The sequence below is a fragment of the Emys orbicularis genome, chromosome 2 (assembly GCF_028017835.1).
Source record: "Emys orbicularis isolate rEmyOrb1 chromosome 2, rEmyOrb1.hap1, whole genome shotgun sequence".
Classification (NCBI taxonomy): domain Eukaryota; kingdom Metazoa; phylum Chordata; order Testudines; family Emydidae; genus Emys; species Emys orbicularis.
The window spans coordinates 291,082,808-291,102,255 of NC_088684.1; the positions used below are offsets into that span (position 1 = coordinate 291,082,808).

At 44.8% G+C, this 19,448-nt stretch overlaps 1 protein-coding gene across 1 annotated transcript in view; it reads right to left on the bottom strand.

The window, feature by feature from the left end:
- Nucleotides 1-19,448, bottom strand: part of OBSCN (obscurin, cytoskeletal calmodulin and titin-interacting RhoGEF) — a 277,319-nt gene that overhangs the window by 190,941 nt on the left and 66,930 nt on the right. The window contains exons 23-31 of the mRNA XM_065399153.1: nucleotides 19,105-19,374; nucleotides 18,555-18,821; nucleotides 10,780-11,046; nucleotides 9,777-9,889; nucleotides 8,547-8,700; nucleotides 6,179-6,340; nucleotides 5,291-5,395; nucleotides 1,981-2,247; nucleotides 681-950 (exon numbers count right to left, since the gene is read on the bottom strand). Coding sequence (XP_065255225.1) covers nucleotides 681-950; nucleotides 1,981-2,247; nucleotides 5,291-5,395; nucleotides 6,179-6,340; nucleotides 8,547-8,700; nucleotides 9,777-9,889; nucleotides 10,780-11,046; nucleotides 18,555-18,821; nucleotides 19,105-19,374 — 1,875 coding nt within the window. The remainder of the gene's footprint in view (nucleotides 1-680; nucleotides 951-1,980; nucleotides 2,248-5,290; nucleotides 5,396-6,178; nucleotides 6,341-8,546; nucleotides 8,701-9,776; nucleotides 9,890-10,779; nucleotides 11,047-18,554; nucleotides 18,822-19,104; nucleotides 19,375-19,448) is intronic.

Consider the following 19,448-nt stretch of genomic DNA (forward strand, 5'->3'; position numbering starts at 1 on the left):
CCTATACCATACCTCTTCTGGTCTTCCTACTGAAACCTTTCCTTTCTACAAATGGGCCTGGAAACCTGCAAGAGGCTTTACTGGAAGGTTTCAGCCTTTTTCTGTGCTTGGGTGAGTAAAAACACATTGGGAGCAGCCTCTCTTAGTATTTCTTTATTGCTGACCCTGACCCAAAGCAGGAAGTATAGAGGGTATAGACTACCAGAAGCTGAGAGTGGAAGACAGGGGTGGCTCACTCCATAGTGGCCCTGTTCTGTACAGTTCCCCTGAAGTTCTGGTATGGGCCATTGTAGGAGACAGGATACTGGGCAAGCCGGTCCATGGTATGAATCAGTATGTCAGCTTTTTTGTTCTTATGGGATCTTACTGTGACTGTCCTGGTTTTAGATTCATAGATTTTAAGGCCAGAGGTTCCCTTGTGATCATCTAATCTGACCTCCTGGGTAACACAGACAATATAATTTCACTCACTGATTCCTGCATTAAGCCTAATAACTTGTGGTTGAACTCCAGCATATCTTGTAGAAAGACATCTTAGTTTAAAGACTCCAAGTGATGGAGACTATACAGAAAACAGTTGCAAGTTAGGCTGATATTATTTTTGGGTGAGTGGGAGAAGGTTCTGAAGGAGTCTGGGCCATGCTCTAATTAATTCTCACATCCAGGGCACATCAAATTACCTCTTACAAGCAGGTTTGCTGTGGATTTTGATTTGCCAATTGCAAACTGAATGGTGCCGGTCATGTCAGAATTGGTCTTCCAGAGAATCAGCCGATGGATGGTGCCTTCTTGCTCTATAGTAATGTTTCTGCCAGTCTGTAAGACCTCTCCACCCAGAGACCATTTCGGAGGCTTCACCGATGTAATGGAGATCTCGCATTCAAACTTGGCTTCTGTGGGCTCTGTCACATCCACATCACTTAACTCCTTTACAATATTAATGGATTGCTCTGGGATGAGGGTAGAAAGCAAGAAGAGGAAGATGTTAGACCAGTGGTTCTCAAAACTTTAGCAACCCAAGGGGACCCCCCCTACCCCCGAGTGCGCCCCATCCCCACTCCTCCCCCTCCCGCTCAGCATCTCCTGTACACTGGGGAACAGCTGTTCTGTGGCATGGAGGAGGCACTGGGGGAAGGGGGAGGAGTTGATCAGTTGGGCCAGCAGCCCCGGACACGATTCCACCCCCTCCCCGAAACGCGCCCTGTCCCCGCTCCTCCCTGTGCCTCCTGCACGCCACTGAACAGCTGTTCCCTGGTGCGCAGGAGGCGCTGGGAGGGAGGAGGAGGAGTTGAGGGAGGGAGGGGGAGGAGTTGATCAGCGGGGCCTACGGACCCCCTGGAGTACCCTTGTGGACCCCAGTTTGAGAAATGCTGTTAGACCATGTATTTAGGAATAGACTTTTTCATATTAATTATAATACTTCATGCCCAGAGAGGTCAAGAAAGACTGTCAGGTAGGTAAATATTATTGGTTCCTTTTTATATATGGCAAAACATGCGACTGGTGAATGGTCAGACAGCGAGCCTGTGACAAAAGCCAGAAGAGAGTCCAGGTCTCCTGGCTTGCAGTCCTACTCCTTAACCACAAGACCATCCTTTCTGTTCTGTCATCAGAAACCAAGAAATATAAACCAAAATAGAAGGTTCACAGAATTAAAGACATCAGTGATGGGAAACATGTCGGGCATCTAGTGGAAATCCCACTGCAAAAGCAGAATTATTCCCTACAATAGGCTTTCTCCACTCTAATTGTAAAGGTCTCTAGAATGGGGATTCTACCACTTCCTTGGGAAGGATAGATCACAAGTTCATATTCCTGGATGCACCTGCCCCCAAAATCCTAGGGGAAAGCAATGCCAACGGGTTGCAGAAATAATTAGCATTTGATCATTTTTTAAGTTACATTTGTAGATTACATTTCAAATACTTTCTGGAACTATCCACTCTCCCTCCAATAAGTCGAAAGAAAATAGTCCAGTACCTTCAACATAGAAATGAGCACTGCTTGTGTCATCAGTAGCATCACATGTGTAAACGTCCTCATCCTGAAACTCCGCGTCGTTGATAATGAGTTTCCTATAGACACCGTCACTCACCAGCTCATATTTCTGGCTGGGAAGAATCTCAACGTTCTTCTTATACCACTTAACCTTGGCAGTAGGGCGGGACACCTGGCATTCCAGGACTCCCCGGTGCTTCTCAATAGCAATCTTATCGCGCAGAGGCTTCACAAATTTTACAGGCAGTTCTAAGGAGGAGGAATAAAAAATAAACTGTGTGGTTGTAGACTCATAGACTTTAAGGTCAGAAGGGACCATTATGATCATCTAGTCTAACCTCCTGCACAATGCAGGCCACAGAATCTCACCCACCCACTCCTGTAACAAACCCCTTACCTATGTCTGAGTTATTGAAGTCCTCGAATCATGGTTTAAAGATCTCAGGGTGCAGAGAATCCTCCAGCAAGTGACCCGTGCCCCAAGCTGCAGAGGAAGGCGAAAAACCTCCAGGGCCTCTGCCAATCTGCCCTGGAGGAAAATTCCTTCCTGACCCCAAATATGGCGATCAGCTGAACCCTGAGCATGTGAGCAAGACTCACCAGCCAGCACGCAGGAAAGAATTCTCTGTAGTAACTCAGATCCCACCCCATCTAACATCCCATCACAGACCATTGGGCATATTTACCTGCTAATAATCAAAGATCAATTAATTGCCAGATGAAACTCATTAGTAACATTTCCTTCATTATCAAAAATTATTTGGAAATGATTGGGACCCCACTGCACACACCATAAGAAAAAGAGTTGGAGAAAGGAAGCATTATTATCCCCATTATACCAATGGGGAACTGAAGTACACAGAGGCTAAATACCTTGCCCAAGGCTGTGCAGGGAGTCGGTGGCAGAGGTGGGAACTGAATCCAGATTTCCTTAGTCCCAGTGCAGTGGGAGGAGGGATAGGTCAGCGGTTTGAGCATTGGCCCGCTAAACCCAGAGTTGTGAGTTCAATCCTGGAGGGGGCCACTTAGGGATCTGGGGCAAAATCAGTACTTGGTCCTGCTAGTGAAGGCAGGGGGCGGGACTCAATGACCTTTCAGGGTCCCTTCCAGCTCTATGAGATAGGTATATCTCCCGATATTATTAACAACTACGAGGCCACCCTTCCTTCTCCCTCAGAACATGCCTTTTAAATTAGACACAAAAATTCTCTATACAACTGTGGCAAGGGGCCTCCTCTGTCTTGCCGGACTTGGCACTTCCCCCTCTGGCGGTGTTAGGGCCTGGGGTAAATCAGCCCCATGCTGGACAGTGTTTGTCTTCCCCCTCCGTGTTTACTTGTCAGTATTTTCAAGGTAGGCCTCCGGGCAGGCCCAGGGAGTGCTCCTCCGCCAAACAAGAAAAAAAATCAACTTACAAACACAAAACAAAGGGGGATCCCTTTCCCTGCTCTCTCGCTGGGAGGGTGCTGTCCTGTTGTTGGCCCTGGAGAGTCAGTCCTTCCCCTAAACAGGCACTCAGCTTTGGTGGTTTCCCTTGCTGGGAGGAGAGCAGCCTCTCACCCTGGAGAAGCCCATCTCCCTGCTGCCACTAGCTCTGCAGCAACTTGTCTCTCCTCCACCTCCTCTCACCAGAGGAGGGGGTTTTAAAGGCCTCAGGCAGCCCTTAATCAGAGTCAGGTGTCCCTAACTGACCTGAGGTAACCCCTTCTCAGCTTATAGGGAAAAGGGCCTTTGGCATTCTAGGGCTAACCTACCTGCCTTCCACCACCCTCCTGCATCCCCCTCGATGCGCCAGAGGTTGGTCCTGGCAGGAGTTACCAGAATCGGAGACCTCCTGGACTACGACCGGAGAGAGAGAATGGATCCCCTGGTGCTTGCTCAGTGCCTGGGGCTCTCCACCCTTTGAACTCCCCTGCACATACTTCAGGAGGTGAGGGTTGCCTTGTTGCCCGTCTCTCGGGTTTACCTCAAGCAGGTCCTGTGGGAGGGTGTTCCCTGCCCATCCCTCACCCTGGGCCCTCTGGATCTTTCCATCGGGCCCATGCCCCGTGAGCTCCCTCAGCCGCCCCCCGCATACCTCGAGCCGGCTGCACAACCTGCAGCCGGTTTGCTTCTGAACCGCGCCAAGGGCACATTTGTACACGCTCGTGCTCCATACTCTCCATTTCCTCACCCTCGTGTCCCGCCCCAATACTAAGTGGCAGGACCTATTGCCACTTGTTGAGGGTGAGGAACCTTGATGGGTCACTCTGTATTCCACGTTGGTCCCACAGCCCACCGGGGATATTAGGTGGTGGCTCCTTCATGGTGTCATGAGGATGGGCATGTATCTGGCGCGGTTCACTCCTATCCCAGATGCCTGTTCCTTTTGCAGCATGAGGGAGATCCTGGCGCACGCTTATCTTGAGTGCGCCGGGTTGCAGCCCCTGTTCCGGCTCCTCCTGAACCTATTTTTATGGTCCTGGCTGCACTTCTCCCCTAACCTTCTTATCTACGCACATTCCATGGCCCCACGAAGTCGCGAGACCTCCTCATCAACCTCCTCCTAGCGATGGCTAAAGTGGCCCTCTCTAACCCCAGGGAGAGGATGTTGGCCGAGGGGGTGCTCTGCGACTGTGAGGCCTACTTCCATTCCTCTCTCCATTCACGTATCTGGGCAGAGATCCCCTGGGCAGCGTCCGCTGGCTCACTTGACACCTTCAAGGAGCAGTGGGTGCTGTCTGGGGTTCTCTGTTCGGTGTCCCTTTCAGATTCCCTACTTATGACCCTTTGACCTTCACGCCTGTCCTTATTTTTGGTTTTGTTGTCCCCCATATTTATTTGAATCCCGGGCCCAGTGGCTCCTCCCCTTGTGCCCGCCCACTTCCCGGTACCCAATAGGACTACCCTCTTGCAGCTGCCCAGCCTGACACATTGTCACACAACTTAAGTGTAAAGCAGCAAGGGATAATGCTCACAAGACAGAAATGGGGATGCCTTCTTAAAAGAAAAGAACATTTCCCCCCAAAATCTAAACATGGCTCTTTTTGTCTAAAAATAGGAATTAAAAAATTGTCCGTATCAAGAGGAAGACTTGTATCTTATTTAGCAAAGGTAAATACCCAACAAGGAGGTTGATTCTTTGTACAGGGAAACCCAGACAGTTTTTTCCTGTTCATTTCAATGTAACTAGGCTGGGATTTTCAGAAGTGCTAAGCGGCAGCTTCACACTGTTCCCACTGAAGTCAATGGGAGCTGGTTACTTTATTACAAAAAACTGTTTTAACAATGCTGTCATTACTGTTAGACTTACCTTTAACGCTAAGTTGCGCTCGAGATTCTGCCTTTTCTGCTACAAATTTGATCTCCGCAGCATCTTCCACATGGACACTTTTGTAAACTAATGCATAGGTCTTTCCTGTGAATAAAAACACAAGCATACATAACCTGCTGTGAGAAGATGGTTTTATCTTCTGAGCCTAAATGCTGCTGGTATAAGCAGGCACTATTCTATTAGCTCTAACAGACCGACAGCCACTTTTGACAGTGGTGAATCTGACCCCAAGTCACAGGAAGTTCCTGTAGTTATTAGAAAAGTAAAGTTGACTCCCTGTAGCACTGTAATGGCTCCCCCGTTCTGAATTTCCGTCTTGAATATGGATAGGCAGACACAGGTACATTATCACACACTCTAACTCTAATCCAAATCCTTGTGCCTTCGAGGGACTGAACTGTACTTAGAATTATTTAATTCTGGGGGTGGTTGGACTCCTCTGGAGTGTCTCTCTCACACATCCATACATTTTCCCTTTTTCTATCTCAAGAAACTGAAAGCCCCTCTTGCATAGCGATAGGCACCCTAGCTGCTTCCAGAGTCAATCAACGCTAGGTAACGGCTCACTCCCTCAAGGAACCAAGCGCATTGCTCTTGACTTGGAGTGCCGTGAAGGCAAGTGATCTATACTCACATCCCCCTTCATGAAAGCGGGTCATGTTGCCACTACACTGCAATTCCAGTTCTACTTGCAGTTGACAATGGCACTAGAACAGCAGGACATACTACAAGTTGTAACTTCTCAAGTAGATTCCAGGAGTCAGCTCTCTGTGCTCAAAACACAACACCTTCTGCTCCTCTTCCCAGGTTTATCTGCCACATACCCATTAACAATACAGCATACAACACCCTACTTTTGCACCCTACCTTCTTGACGCATCTTAATGTTGTCTCCAGCCCTCAGTTTGTTGTCGTTTTTGTACCACTGGGTTTGGACTTCATCATGTGAGATCTCACAGGTGAAAGATGCACTCTCCTTTTCATTCACTTCCACATCTTCCAGTGGTTTAATAATCTTGATATCTCGGGCTATGGGATCACAGAGACATGTTTATATTTGGTTCCTCCATAGCTTTATGAAGTTGATTTATTTTTCACATAGCCCCCCCTTGAAAAAACGTGATTATAGCTTGTGTTTTAATCCACACTTGCCTGCTTCCTCTGTACAAATCCTTCCACAGCATAATAGACACATTTTACTCTTGTATGTGTCTGCTGAATTACCAATGACTTCATCATAGTAGCTGTGCACTCCTAGGGCAACATTTTGCATATAATAGGATAAAATTTGGTCCTAAAGCAAATTTTGGCCCTTAAGTATGATTTGGCCAGTTAAATATGATTCATCTGAGGCCTTTTCCAATCTGCCCTGGCCACTGAGAATTCCTCAAAGTGTTTTATTTTAAAGATACCATAAAAGCCGGGTTTCTATCAGCCACCTCAATCTATTCCCCTCTCAGAAACAACCGCGGGAAAGTTCACATTATCATAGATAATTTGTCATGATTAATACTCTCAGGAGGAGCCTAGGATTCATCTACCAAGAAAACTTAATCAACTAAGTGTCAACCTTTAAGATGGTTCTCCTTGACAGTCAGGGTTAAGTCAAGCATTAGTGGAGCAAGCTGAGGAAACTTATACCATGCCAAGGGGTGTCTTAACCAGTCACTTGCTAAATACACAGGCCCTGCTCCTGGTTGTGCTGTGGCTGTTTTGCACTGCTAGTATAAAGCATCCCTGAACATGGCAGAGTCAACTATGGAATGATCCAACTCAGTATGGGGGTGATGGGGAATCCTCCAGCAGTGCAGAGCCAATGTAATAGCTCCTTCACCACCCCCTTTCTGCAGCTACTGCAATGGGTGTGGTCCAGTGAAAGTGGCATGGACAGGGCTTCCCTAAACCCCGGCGATCCACGGCCCCCAGAACAGCCCCTGTGGGCCAATGACAGCCAATACAAGTTAGAGCAACCTAAGTTATGCCAGGGGACTGAACTGACACACAGCAAGTCCCAGCATTGGGAGAGAGCACAGGCAGCTCTGTCTTTGCACCATCCTCTTTGTGGCTGGCCACAGCCTCTGTTTGTGTTTCACAACCACAATAAAAAACATCATTTCCACTTAGAGAGGTCACCGTCAGTGGAACTCTTTAGCCCAAATTAAGCCCTGAAGCCTAGTTCTAAAGTCAGCTACGCAGGCTTTCCAACAACAGGTGTTCCTGTAACTTCATGACGTCACTTCTGTGTTACGGTCTAGTGAAATCAGAATCAGGTCTCTTCTGTAAGCACCTGCACAATTCCATTGACATGAGTGGAGTTGCAATCATTTACACCAGCTCTGAATCTAGCCCTGTCGATTTTATCGGAGCCTTTCACTACCCAAAGGAAAGTACCTCAGACAGCCTGCATTAATCTCAGAATTGCCTGTGATTATATTTCTATGTTTATATGTAAACGAACCAGCCTCCAAAGAGCAACAAATCCAAAGCTCTAACTCAAGAAGAAAGGGTGAGCAGGAATGGGACATTTTCTAAAACCATCTCTGCAACTTGATCTGAGTGGCTGCCGAATGGCAGCATGGAACTGGAAACAAAAAAGGGCTGTTATGCTATATTTTCATATGACTGATTATAGCCCAGACCGCTACTCCACACAGTTCAAAAACCTCCTTCAGCATTGCTAATACCTGAAACTTCAGAGGAAGATGAGAAATTCTATCAATCCTCAGCAGTTGTGCACTGCTGTACACAGAGGACAAAATCCGGTCTTGACACCTATGGCAGTAAGCTAAGCTAATGAAGTGTGAGATTTTATTTTCTCATCTTAGCATTTGTAGCTTAAAGTGGGACAAATACTGTGACCCCAGCTTAGTTTTATCCACTTCTGACTCTGGCAAAGTCTCACTGAATCAATGGTAGAGTCTGAACTAAAACTTGGGAGTTCTAACCATTTGACCATGGCTGTCTACCAAGCAGTACTGTATCTGGTCTCTTGCCAATTGTTCGTCATAATTTGTTGGTCATTATAAAAATCAATAAACAAAGTTTAACAGAATAAGGAAAATGATAAATAGCCATGAGCCCTGGAAGAAAAAGTTGGCACTTACTTGCAAAAGTACCTACAGAAGAGAAAACCGAACGAGGCAGAAATCACCTAGGAAGCATTTTGTGATTGGCTGTCAGATAATGCAAATACACCTCCAAAACAGGGAACATTTCCTCTGTCTATCAAACATACCATGGACCATAAGGGTAGCGGAACTCTTGTCGTCAGCTGCATCGCATACATAGGTTCCTTGGTCATCATAGTCACACTTGTGAATAATGAGGCTTCTCTTAATTTCCTGGGAAATAATTGTCACGTTTTTACTTGGGCGGAGCTCAGATCCGTTCTAGAAGGAAAAAACCAAAACAGGATAATCGCTTATTACCCTTATATAAGCCTTGGCTCAGTGCAGCATTCACACGTACCTAACTTTATACACATGCTTATGTCTCACTTACGTCAATGGGACTTAAGCACATGACTGAAGTTAAGCACATGCGTGAATGCATCACCAAATAGGGATGGACTTAAGCATGTGCTTAAAACTTTGAGGAACTGGAACCACAGTGTACTCATCCAAGGGCCTCAAAGCACTTCATAAACAGTAAATAATTAAGCCTCACAGCACCACTCTGAGACTTGTCACTATTGTCCCCATTTTACAAAGGGATGAACTGAGGCCCAGGAGAGGCGATCTAACATGCCCAGGAGTGCAAATAGAACCCAGGAGTCCTGGATCCCAGTCCTGTACTGTAACAATTTGACAACATGCCTCATGGTTAAATGAGTCAGGAGACTGGACCAATAGTCATCAACAAGCCTTACATAAAAGCACCAAAAATCTGCAAGTTTACTGTAAATTCCAGAAAAGTTGAAATTTGGGACTACCTCCATGAAAACACCCTTAAAGATCTGGTAAGTAAACATTCTAGACAGAGGTAAGGTAGACTGGACGAGCTAACAGACAAAGAAAACTGGGGAGTTTTGATTAATGTTGGATAACCAGAGCTGCATAGAAACAGCCCATATCCATATCCTTTTGAAGTTAATGGAAAGGTGCCCACTGACTTCAGGAGAAGTTAGATCAGGCCCTAAAAGAGAAATGAAGATGTTATTGTCTACTAAGGCCTGGTCCACACTAACCCCCCACTTCGAACTAAGGTACGCAACTTCAGCTACGTTAATAACATAGCTGAAGTCGAAGTACCTTAGTTCGAACTTACCGCGGGTCCAGACGCGGCAGGCAGGCTCCCCCGTCGATGCCGCGTACTCCTCTCGCCGAGCTGGAGTACTGGCGTCGACGGCGAGCACTTCCGGGATCGATTTATCGCGTCTAGACAAGACGCGATAAATCAATCCCAGAAGATCGATTGCTTGCCGCCGAACCAGCGGGTAAGTGTAGACATACCCTTAGTGTTGTACCTTAAACCACTTGACCTCCACATTAGGCCTGGAGAGCTCGCACTCAAATGTCACCTTATCCTTCTCAGGAGCTTTGATGTCGAGCAAAGGCTTGCTTATTTTCACAGGCAACTCTGCCAAAAAAGAAAATACAGTAAGAGGAGGACTGGGTTTGGTAGGAGCACAAGACTCAGAGAATAATCAATAAATAGGATACATCTTAAGTGATTACTATATCCTGTAAGCAAAAAAAAAACAGAAAAAGAAAAAAATTGTTTTGCGTATTCTGCCATTGGCTCACAGCCCATATTTAATTTATTCAGTACATAAGGTCATTATTATTAATTATGATTTGTTCCTGGTAGCAGACAGAATATGCTAAGCACTGTACAAATAACAAGAAAGACAAAGACCCTGCCATGACATTCAGATACAGACAAGAAGCAAGCAAGCAAGGTGGACAAATGGCAATCATCTGCATCCTGATTATACACAGTTTTAATGACAGCATATATGTTATCTATATAAAGAACTAAAGACAGTCATAAATTACCCTACATCTATACCATGATAGTTACTGGTAGGCAACAGAGAAAAGGCGGGTCTTCGGGAGGGATTTGAATAAAGGAGAGTCCAGCTCAAGAAGAGAGTTCCACGCACAATAAGGGAAAGGATTGCCTTCACTTGGTACCTTAGACAGCACCAAGCAAATTGTCAGTACTTAATAACAGATAATCATCAATCATACATAATAATAGGTGGGGATGTGTGAAAGGGTATATTTATATCAGCTTTCTCTGCTGTTTTCTTGCGCATCCCAAGAGTAAATACAGAAGCGAGGTATGAACTCCACTTGCCATGAACTGCAGAATACTGACACGCACGGCTCTGAAAACCTCAGGCATTAACAACTAATCAAAGACATGCCCAGATGGACTGTGTCACTGGCAGTCAACCTATGGCATGCACTGTCTGTTCTACGGAACACATCCCAAGCGGAGTTCCAGACTGCAGGGGTATATACCTGTTACTATAAGCCTCCCTGAAGAATGGATGCCTTCTGCCTTGAAGGAGATGAGGCCTGAGTCTTCTAGCTTCAGGGACGAAAATGTCAGTGAATGTTTCTTCCCCAGGACGCTAATGTGGCAGTTCTCCCCTGGTTTCAGTTTCAGGCCATCCTTCATCCAGCTTCCTTCCACATCCTCATGAGACAGCTCCAGCTCGAAGGTGACAGTCCCCTTTTCACGGGCTTCCAGCGGCTGCAGGCCTTTCACCAGTTTGATCTGCCTCACTGAAAAACAAACGATATTGAAGGGTTGGAGACATTGCACTGGAAGCAAAGATAACCTCTCCACCCACTCACTCAGAGCAAAGGTAGCAGATTAGTCACTTCAAACAAATAAACAAAAGTGAATCAAACAACTGACTGACACAGGCCAGTACCAGATGCCCTAGAGAAGGTAATTTTTGTTAATTATTTGTATAGCAGTAGTGCCTAGAAGCCTCTGTCATGGACCAGGACCCCACTGGGCTAGGCACTGTACAAACACAGAACAAAGAAACGGTTCCTAACCTGAAGAGTTTACTGGCCATATACAAATGAGAGACAACAGGTAGGTACACCAGACAGATGGGGGAGCGCAAGGAACAATGAATCAGCCCTTGTCAGCATTCCAAAAAGGATAAACTATGGGGTGAAAATAGCAGGTAAAGGAAGGAGTGAAAAATTTGTATAAAAAAGTCTCACAGTACACAGTATAGTGCCTAGGATACCCACTTGAACCAGCCTCACTTTTGGGGAGTTTTACCTACCCTGAATATATAGCACCAACCGTCCATCAATTAGAAAGATCAATTTAGTATTTAAAACTGAATCACTCTTAAAAATGGATTAAAATACCAGAAAAAAAATGAGGATAGTTAACTTCAGTAAAACCATAAAACGCTCACAAAACTTTAAACTCCACAAGGCTGAATTGGGAATAGTCCAACCTTCTAATGTGTCTGCAGAAGAGATGAACCCAAGCCACAAAGTTCAGATATGGATCCAGATATCCAAGCATTACCAGGAGTTCACATGGGTGCTCAGTTCCATGGTTGTGACTAGAGCCTGGGTCTTACTCTTAGGTGTCCACTGTCTTCTTCAAGACTCAAAACCCTCCTGCCATTGATGGACTCCGCCCCCGTAGGCTCCAGAGCGACTGTGGAACTGCTTCATGGAGCTGCTTCAGAAACTAGGCCCAAGTAGTTCTATGTGGCCACATCCCCTTCTGCCTCAGGAAGAAAGCCAAAGAATCCACAGAGTGATGGATCCTTTGGCCCTTCCTACTGTGCATTGCTGCCCCGTTCCTCCACACAGCAGGGGATGTGCAACACCTACAACAAATCTCTAAATCTTACTCATTCTCTGTCCAATGGAACTGCACTGGTTCCTCTGCCAAGGCATCTTTTCCACGACCACTGAGGCCGAGACAAGTTTTGTCCCCCGGGACATTCTTTGCCCATGCCCAAGGAGTGAAGAATTGACATTTTTCCAGGAGTTTGCACTGTTGCTTCCCTTTCTCGGACACAGATTCTGAACTCCATTCCCTCTACGGGCTGCATTAGTCCTTGACTCTTCATCTAAGTTTACAGCCATTCCCTTCCCCCCTCTATGGTCTCTCATTCTTTAAGCTGAAAGATGTTTCCAAAGAATCCGGTGTGCCTGCTGCTGTGATGACCTTTCCTCTGGTTCAACAGATACTTCAGTACTTCAAACAGGGAACGTGCTGAGGTTGCTGGGGATGAGCTGGAGGGGAAGGGATTAGCAAAAAACACCAACTCAAGAAACGGAGCAAGTTCTCAGCAGACACCCTCCAGCCATATAGTAAAGATAGGCCTGGCATAAATTTCTTCTTTTGCCAACATCCTCCCCCATGAAGGCATCCGGGGAAAAGCCTTTAAAGGGTTTACTTTAAAAGAAAATATTACAGGCTGGAATTATGTCAAGCGATCTGCAATCTTCCCTCTCAATATTAATATTCTAGTTACTGCTCTCACACTGCTTTCACAATGGTGTAACTCAATTGACTTTACGGTTACTCCTCTGCATTTGCACTAGTGTAATGAGAGCAGGATCAGGCCAAATGGTATCAATGCAGATCAAGATTATTAAAAATGGCTTCCTAAAATCAAGCTTCTTAGCCCAATGCAAAGCATCTAAATAAGGGCCCTGATTTTCAAGACTACTGAGCACTCAAAAGCTTCAATATGGATTGTTAGGTGGGCAGCACTAGAGCTGGGCAAAAAAAATTTGGCTGAAAAAAAAATTTGGCCAAAAAATGCAGAATCAGGGGCTAGGTAGTTGTCATCCTTATACCTAATAGCCCAGAAGTCAGGGACCTCACCTGGGTTGTGGGAAACTGAGGTTCAAAGCTCTACTCTGGTGCAGGGACTTGAACCCAGTTCTCCCACATCCCAGTTGAGTGCTCCAACCACTGGGCAATTGGATAAAAAGGGTGGTGAAGCGGTAAACACCTCCAGCAGCAGCTTCTCATAGATCCAGCCCTTCATTTCCCCCCCGGTTGTTCTTAAAATGCTCACAATGAAAAATGTTGTTCAACCCAAAATGAAATTTTTCTGACATTTCTGATTTCGTGAAAGTATCAAAAAAGTTGGTTTCTTTTCTACCCAAATCAAATCAGTCGTTCGCACAGCTCTATCCAGCACTTTTAAAAATCAGGACATTTATTTAGCTGCCTGAATATGGATTTAGGAGCATAACTTTAGGCCTCTACTTTTTAAAATCTTGGCTTTGGTGTAAAACCAGCGTGGTATCAGAATTAGGCTTATAATCTTTGCATTCTGATTTGTATGACTCATAAATACTGCATACCATTTAGCTTAAGATGGACACCTTTCCCTATGCCTTCTTATAAAGAAAGCAGGGCTGATCATATGCAAAGAGAATCCCCTTGGTTTCCCTTTGTAAAGTCACAGTTTGTTTCAGATCACCTTGTACATTTTAAATCTCATTGTGCATTCAGTTCCAGCACTCACTAATCTGTAACCATTAACACCCCTATTTAGAGCTCTCTCATGTAGAGAAGCTAAGAATAACTAAGTGATGAAAATGCAGCTAGATGTATGGGAAGCACAAGGGGAGAAAAACATCATCTGGCACAGAAATCCGCTCATGTCTTCAGAATGGGTTAAAAAAAAAGGAGACATGAAATTAGCCTTGCACGGCACAAAGCATGCAAAACCCCAATGAGGAAAACACTTTTTGCAGCAATTAAAAGTAGCCAAGCCATTACAATATAAGCAGTGATCGATCGGGGTGCCAGAGCTGTTTTGTTTTTAATTCATCAATCTGGAAGTGACAAACCGACTTGTTGGAAGGAATGCTGAATGTTTCCTATAAAGGGCACATTGCGTGAAAGAGGACAGAGGAGCAGACTGTACTGTGTTCCACTGCCTTCTACCTCTCTGTATAATACTGTATTATATTTTACATTTACTGTGGGCATGGACCCAGCCAAACAGTCTAGTACAATTAAGACAGAAGGCTGGGGATTTCTGTACATAACTTCTTGAGTTATAGCTAAGTTCCATAGTACAGGTTTTCTAAGGGTATGTCTTCTCTACCAGCCGGATCTGCGGGCAGCGATCGATCCAGTGGGGATCGATTTATCGCGTATAGTCTACATTTTACATTATAAATATTAAAGGGACACTCAGGTTAAAGGTTGCTTAGTTTTAAAAAGTTACTAATAATGTTTAAAAAATAGATTTTTAAATGTTACTAACAATGCCTGAGATTATTGTAATTGAAAGAATTTTTAAATACCTAATTTACTGCCTACTATTTATATAAATTCCTGCTCTAATTTAAATGTGAATTTACTTTGTCCATAGTCTCACTGTTTTTGTGGGGGGGGGGGTTCCCTATGAGCATGCAAGTAGTCTAAGTATATTAGCACAAATGTTCATGGAACATGAAGGTTAAGTTTAACCTTACAAGCGTTCATGGAAAGTGTTCATGAATTTCCAAATATTTTATGCTTATTTATCATTTGTATTATTAGAGTGCGTATACATCCTAACTTAGATCAGGGCCCCCTGTGCTACACTGTGGCAAATGAGATTCAATGATTTGTGTAGGCTCACACACAGGAAGTCTATGGTAGAATCAAATGCAGAATCTCCTAAATCCTAGTCCAGTGTCGTAAATACAAGATCATCCTTTCACTTGCATTTGTGCTGAAAACCTAATTGCAAAGGGTAATGTTCATCCAGTTAAAAAGAGTGTAATGTCATGTGATTGATGTGAACAACCACAACTAACACAGAAAATTCAAACTTGGAATACCATGTACCAAATATTTTTGCATGTCTACTGGCTGCTCTATTACGTTGTACAGCCCCTTAATGAATAGGTGTGTTGAAGATTAATCTTCGAAGTTAACAAAATAAAAAATTTCAAATAAAAAATCCTTCTTTTAATAATGAATAAACTTGAGGCAATCACTATTTGCTAGCAGATGTACTAAAAGCAGGAAAAGGAGCCAAATTCATTGTGATGCATTCACGCAACTCTATATATGTGATTTATAAATTTATGGCAGCTTGAGCAATGAACACGTGCTAGTCAGTTTCACTTTTATTTAAGGTTATTTCACATACAAGTTGTCCTGTATTATTCCAAAGTTACACTGCATGGGTTGCAAGCACTGCATGATATGTTTACGTGGCTTTAAAGAACTGTTTCCGTTGGAATTTATTTTTTAAGTCGTGGGAACATTTCTGTTGGTCTGAGGTTTTGTAAAACACATTTTTACAAAAGCCAAATTTTGAGCCAAGTTTTATTTGACAATGTTTCCCTTTCCAATGTATTCTCAATAAAAAAAAATACAGGTCAAGGGGACTAAAGTGATGCTAAAATCTCAAAGCCTGTAAAACTCAATATACTCCTGGTAACATATCAAAAGCCACTTCAAAGAAGGATGCCTTCTATTGTATTTAATTGCCTTCCTCTCCTACAGCTTGAATTGTAACAGTTAAACTACTGAAGAAAGGCAGCTTCTAAAATAAGATATATGGTACTTGCAGAAAAAACAGGTACTGCATACATTTTGTTCATTATCATTCTACAGCTCATGGACCTGGCTTTATGATTAAGCTTGATAAGTTTATGGAGGGGATGGTTTGATGGGATAACGTGATTTTAGTCAATAGGTCAATAACGTGCCATCACTGGTAATTAGTAACAATGATCAATGATGGGATATTAAAAGTTACTACAGAGAACATTTTCCAGAGGGTCTGGCTGGAGAATCTTGCCCGCATGCTCGGGGTTCAGCTGATCGCCATATTTGGGGTCGGGAAGGAATTTTCCTCCAGGGTAGATTGGCAGAGGCCCTGGAGGTTTTTCGCCTTCCTCCGCAGCATGGGGCAGGGGTCGCTGGCTGGAGGATTCTCTGTGACTTGAAGTCTTTAAATCATGATTTGGGGACTTCAACAGCTGAGTCAAGGGAGAGAATTATTCCAGGAGTGGGTGGGTCAGCTTTTGTGGCCTGCATCATGCGGGAGGTCAGACTAGATGATCATAACGGTCCCTTCTGACCACCAGAGCTGATAACTATCCTGTATCTGGATATTAAAACAGTGTGTCTTGTCAGAGGACAGCAAGGAAAACTCTGAAGAGGAAGAAACTATAGAAACAGTGTGTGAAAAAGATTACACAGACCTGGCTTTTTTTTATACACTTGGGCATCAATTTCTTATACCTTTAATATAAAAAAATAAATATAAATTAATGGAGATATCCTATCTCCTAGAACTGGAAGGGACCTTGAAAGGTCATCGAGTCCAGCCCCCTGCCTTCACTAGCAGGACCAAGTACTAATTTTGCCCCAGATCCCTAAGTGGCCCCCTCAAGGATTGAACTCACAACCCTGGGTTTAGCAGGCCTTTGATTGTGAAATCTTCTAAGAAAGGAAATATACAGGAAGACGTGACCAGCAAGGCAGAGCCCTGTTTACAAATAAGGACAATGAACTTCTGGGGGCATAACAAAAGGGTACAGAGGTATAACCTCATTCCTTCCATCTGTGAGGACAAGCCGCCAGTGGGCTTGGAAATGCCAGGGAAAGGACATGGGTAAGCTATTTTGTTGGGGATAGGGGAATGCTTTGCTAGTTAAGTTTAGGGTCCAGAAAGTAAAGTGTGTTATGATTTTGTTTTATATGTAACCATTTGTTTCCAATATTCTGACTTTCTCTCTCTAGAATCCATGTTCTTTGATAATAAACTTATTATTGTTTTCACTACACATCTTTATGTGCTGTGTGTTAAGTAAAGTGGTCCCCCTGCGTTGAATCTTATAGACCGTTGTGTACTTTGGGAATAGCAAGTCTAAGAGTTGTGGGTCCAGTGGCACAGGGGCTGGGCCCTGCAGAGGGTTGCTCAGAGGTCTCGGAGGTTGGCGTGTGCCTATCGCTAACCTGTACAGAGAGAACGAGGCCCGCAGAGGCCTGGCAGGCAGTGCTTGTGTTGCCAGAGGCTGGTGATTTCAGGGAGCTAATCCACAGCAGGCACAGACAAGACTTCCTCACGCTAAGGGCTGGTGCCTTAGGCGCCTCACAACCCTGGGTGCCCCTGGGAAGCATCACACTTTATAACTCTGGGATCTAGACTAGCTAAAGCTGCTCTAAGGCCAGACGCCTTACGGATGTTTCACAGCAGCTGCTTTGCTTTTGATCCACGTTCGTTCGCAACCTCTAAACTCTGGGTCTGAACAAACCCAAAATCTCCGCAAGACTGAACTTTACCCGGCTTTCCACTGAAATCACTGAAACCCACAAATTTCACAGGATTTCACGGCAAAGCCATAAACTGGCCTGGGTTTGGTCAAAAACTCACCCCAAGGTTTTCAACCTTTCCACAAAGATCATCTGAGTTTTGAATTTTAACAAAATGCAAAGCCAGGTGAGTTTCACATGGTTTCTGGTCCTGTTAAGAATATTTCTCACTGTTGAACAATTAGCTCTATGGATTTCCTGTGTACACACTAGATACAGACATGAGCCAGAACACCATATCCAAATTCAGCAGAAATCGCCAAGTTCACATCTGGACCATTACATGAGGGCTCAGCCTCTCGAACCTCTCTCTTCATCTGTTCGATATTCAAAAGGTGCCTAAATATCATTTATTATTTATATAGCATCCAAACTTCTAAGGGTGCTTTACAGACATATAACTAGATAGATCCTTGCCCTGAAGCACATACAACCTAAATGAAGATATGGCGTTACAATGAAGACAAAGGGAATGCGGGGAAGGAGGCTGAATTACAGAGGTTACAGACTGAAGAGCGTTAGTTTATTTGAATACTCAAACACTTGTTGGTAGAGGATTTGTTATTTTAACGTTAATTGCATTTCAAGAGCTGTTTTGTTGGGGGTACTGTAAGGAAGAGATATGGAATGGTGGGAAGAGGAATGATTTCATAGGAGCAAACGCATCGGGCAAAAGACAGAATAGAAAGGGATGAGGGAATTTGGGGGGAGAAGGGACGAGCTCAGAGGTGTAATGGTGAACAGGGGGAGTGAAGCCAATAGACACGGGACTGTGGTAGTTGGAAACAGTAGAAGGAGGAGGTCAGAGCAAACAACCAATCAGCTGTGGTAGCTCCAGCGTTCACGTTCTCCCGCACAGTCATTTGATTGGCAGCACGCTAAGAGGAAACACCCACATTCCCAAAACCAGCCTCCTAACATTGGCTACAGCACAGGTGGACATTCGGCATCAACTTACTTTGCACATTCAGCTTGGCCTGGGTCTTCTCTTCGAGAGTCTCACAGCAATAGAAGCCCCGGTCGGCAAAGGTGATGTTCTTAATCATCAAGCTGTGTTTCGTCCCCTCGGCCTTGATCTCGACGTTGTCACTGGACTGCAGCACGATGCTGTTCCTCATCCATTTCACCTCCACGGAAGGCTTGCTCAGCTCTACCTCCAGGGTCACCGTGTCCCTCTCCTCAACCGTTTTGGGCTCCAGTTTCTTCTTGAACGTCACCGGCGCCTCTGGCAAATGAGATGAGACAAGAGTAAAAGTTGAGAGACTCCAGAAAACTGGCTCTAAAGTAAGATTAAAATGGTGCCTTCTGAAGAAATCAAAGTTGGGGAAAATCCATGTGAACAGAAGCAGCATCTCCAGCACTGCAACGCTCTGGGCACTATTCTAACATGTGGAACACATGCATTTTTCATCCCTATGGCCAACTCAGAAAGTCAGTAGAAGGAACGTACAAAACAACACATCCCACAGTGTGGATGACAGTCAGTCAAAGGGACCTTACTCTCTCACCTCGGACTGTGAGGGTGGCTTTGCTTTCCACACCCTCTGCATTGGCTGAGATTTCTGCTGCATCCTCCAGAGTCAGGTCAGTGATGGTGAGGCTGTGGTTGGTGTCCTTCTGAGAGATCACGTGTTTCTTACTGGCTTCAATTTTGACACCGTTGCTGTACCATGTAACTGCAGCATCGTTGGGGGAGACGGTGCATTTGAACGTGGCCTCTTTTCCTTCTTCAGACACCACGTTGTGAAGGCCTGTAGTGAACTTCACCACTCTAGGAACTGACAGAGAAGGAGGAGACATTTTAGCAGCACATGCATGACAATCCCCCATTCTGCGAGCACCTCCAGAGGGC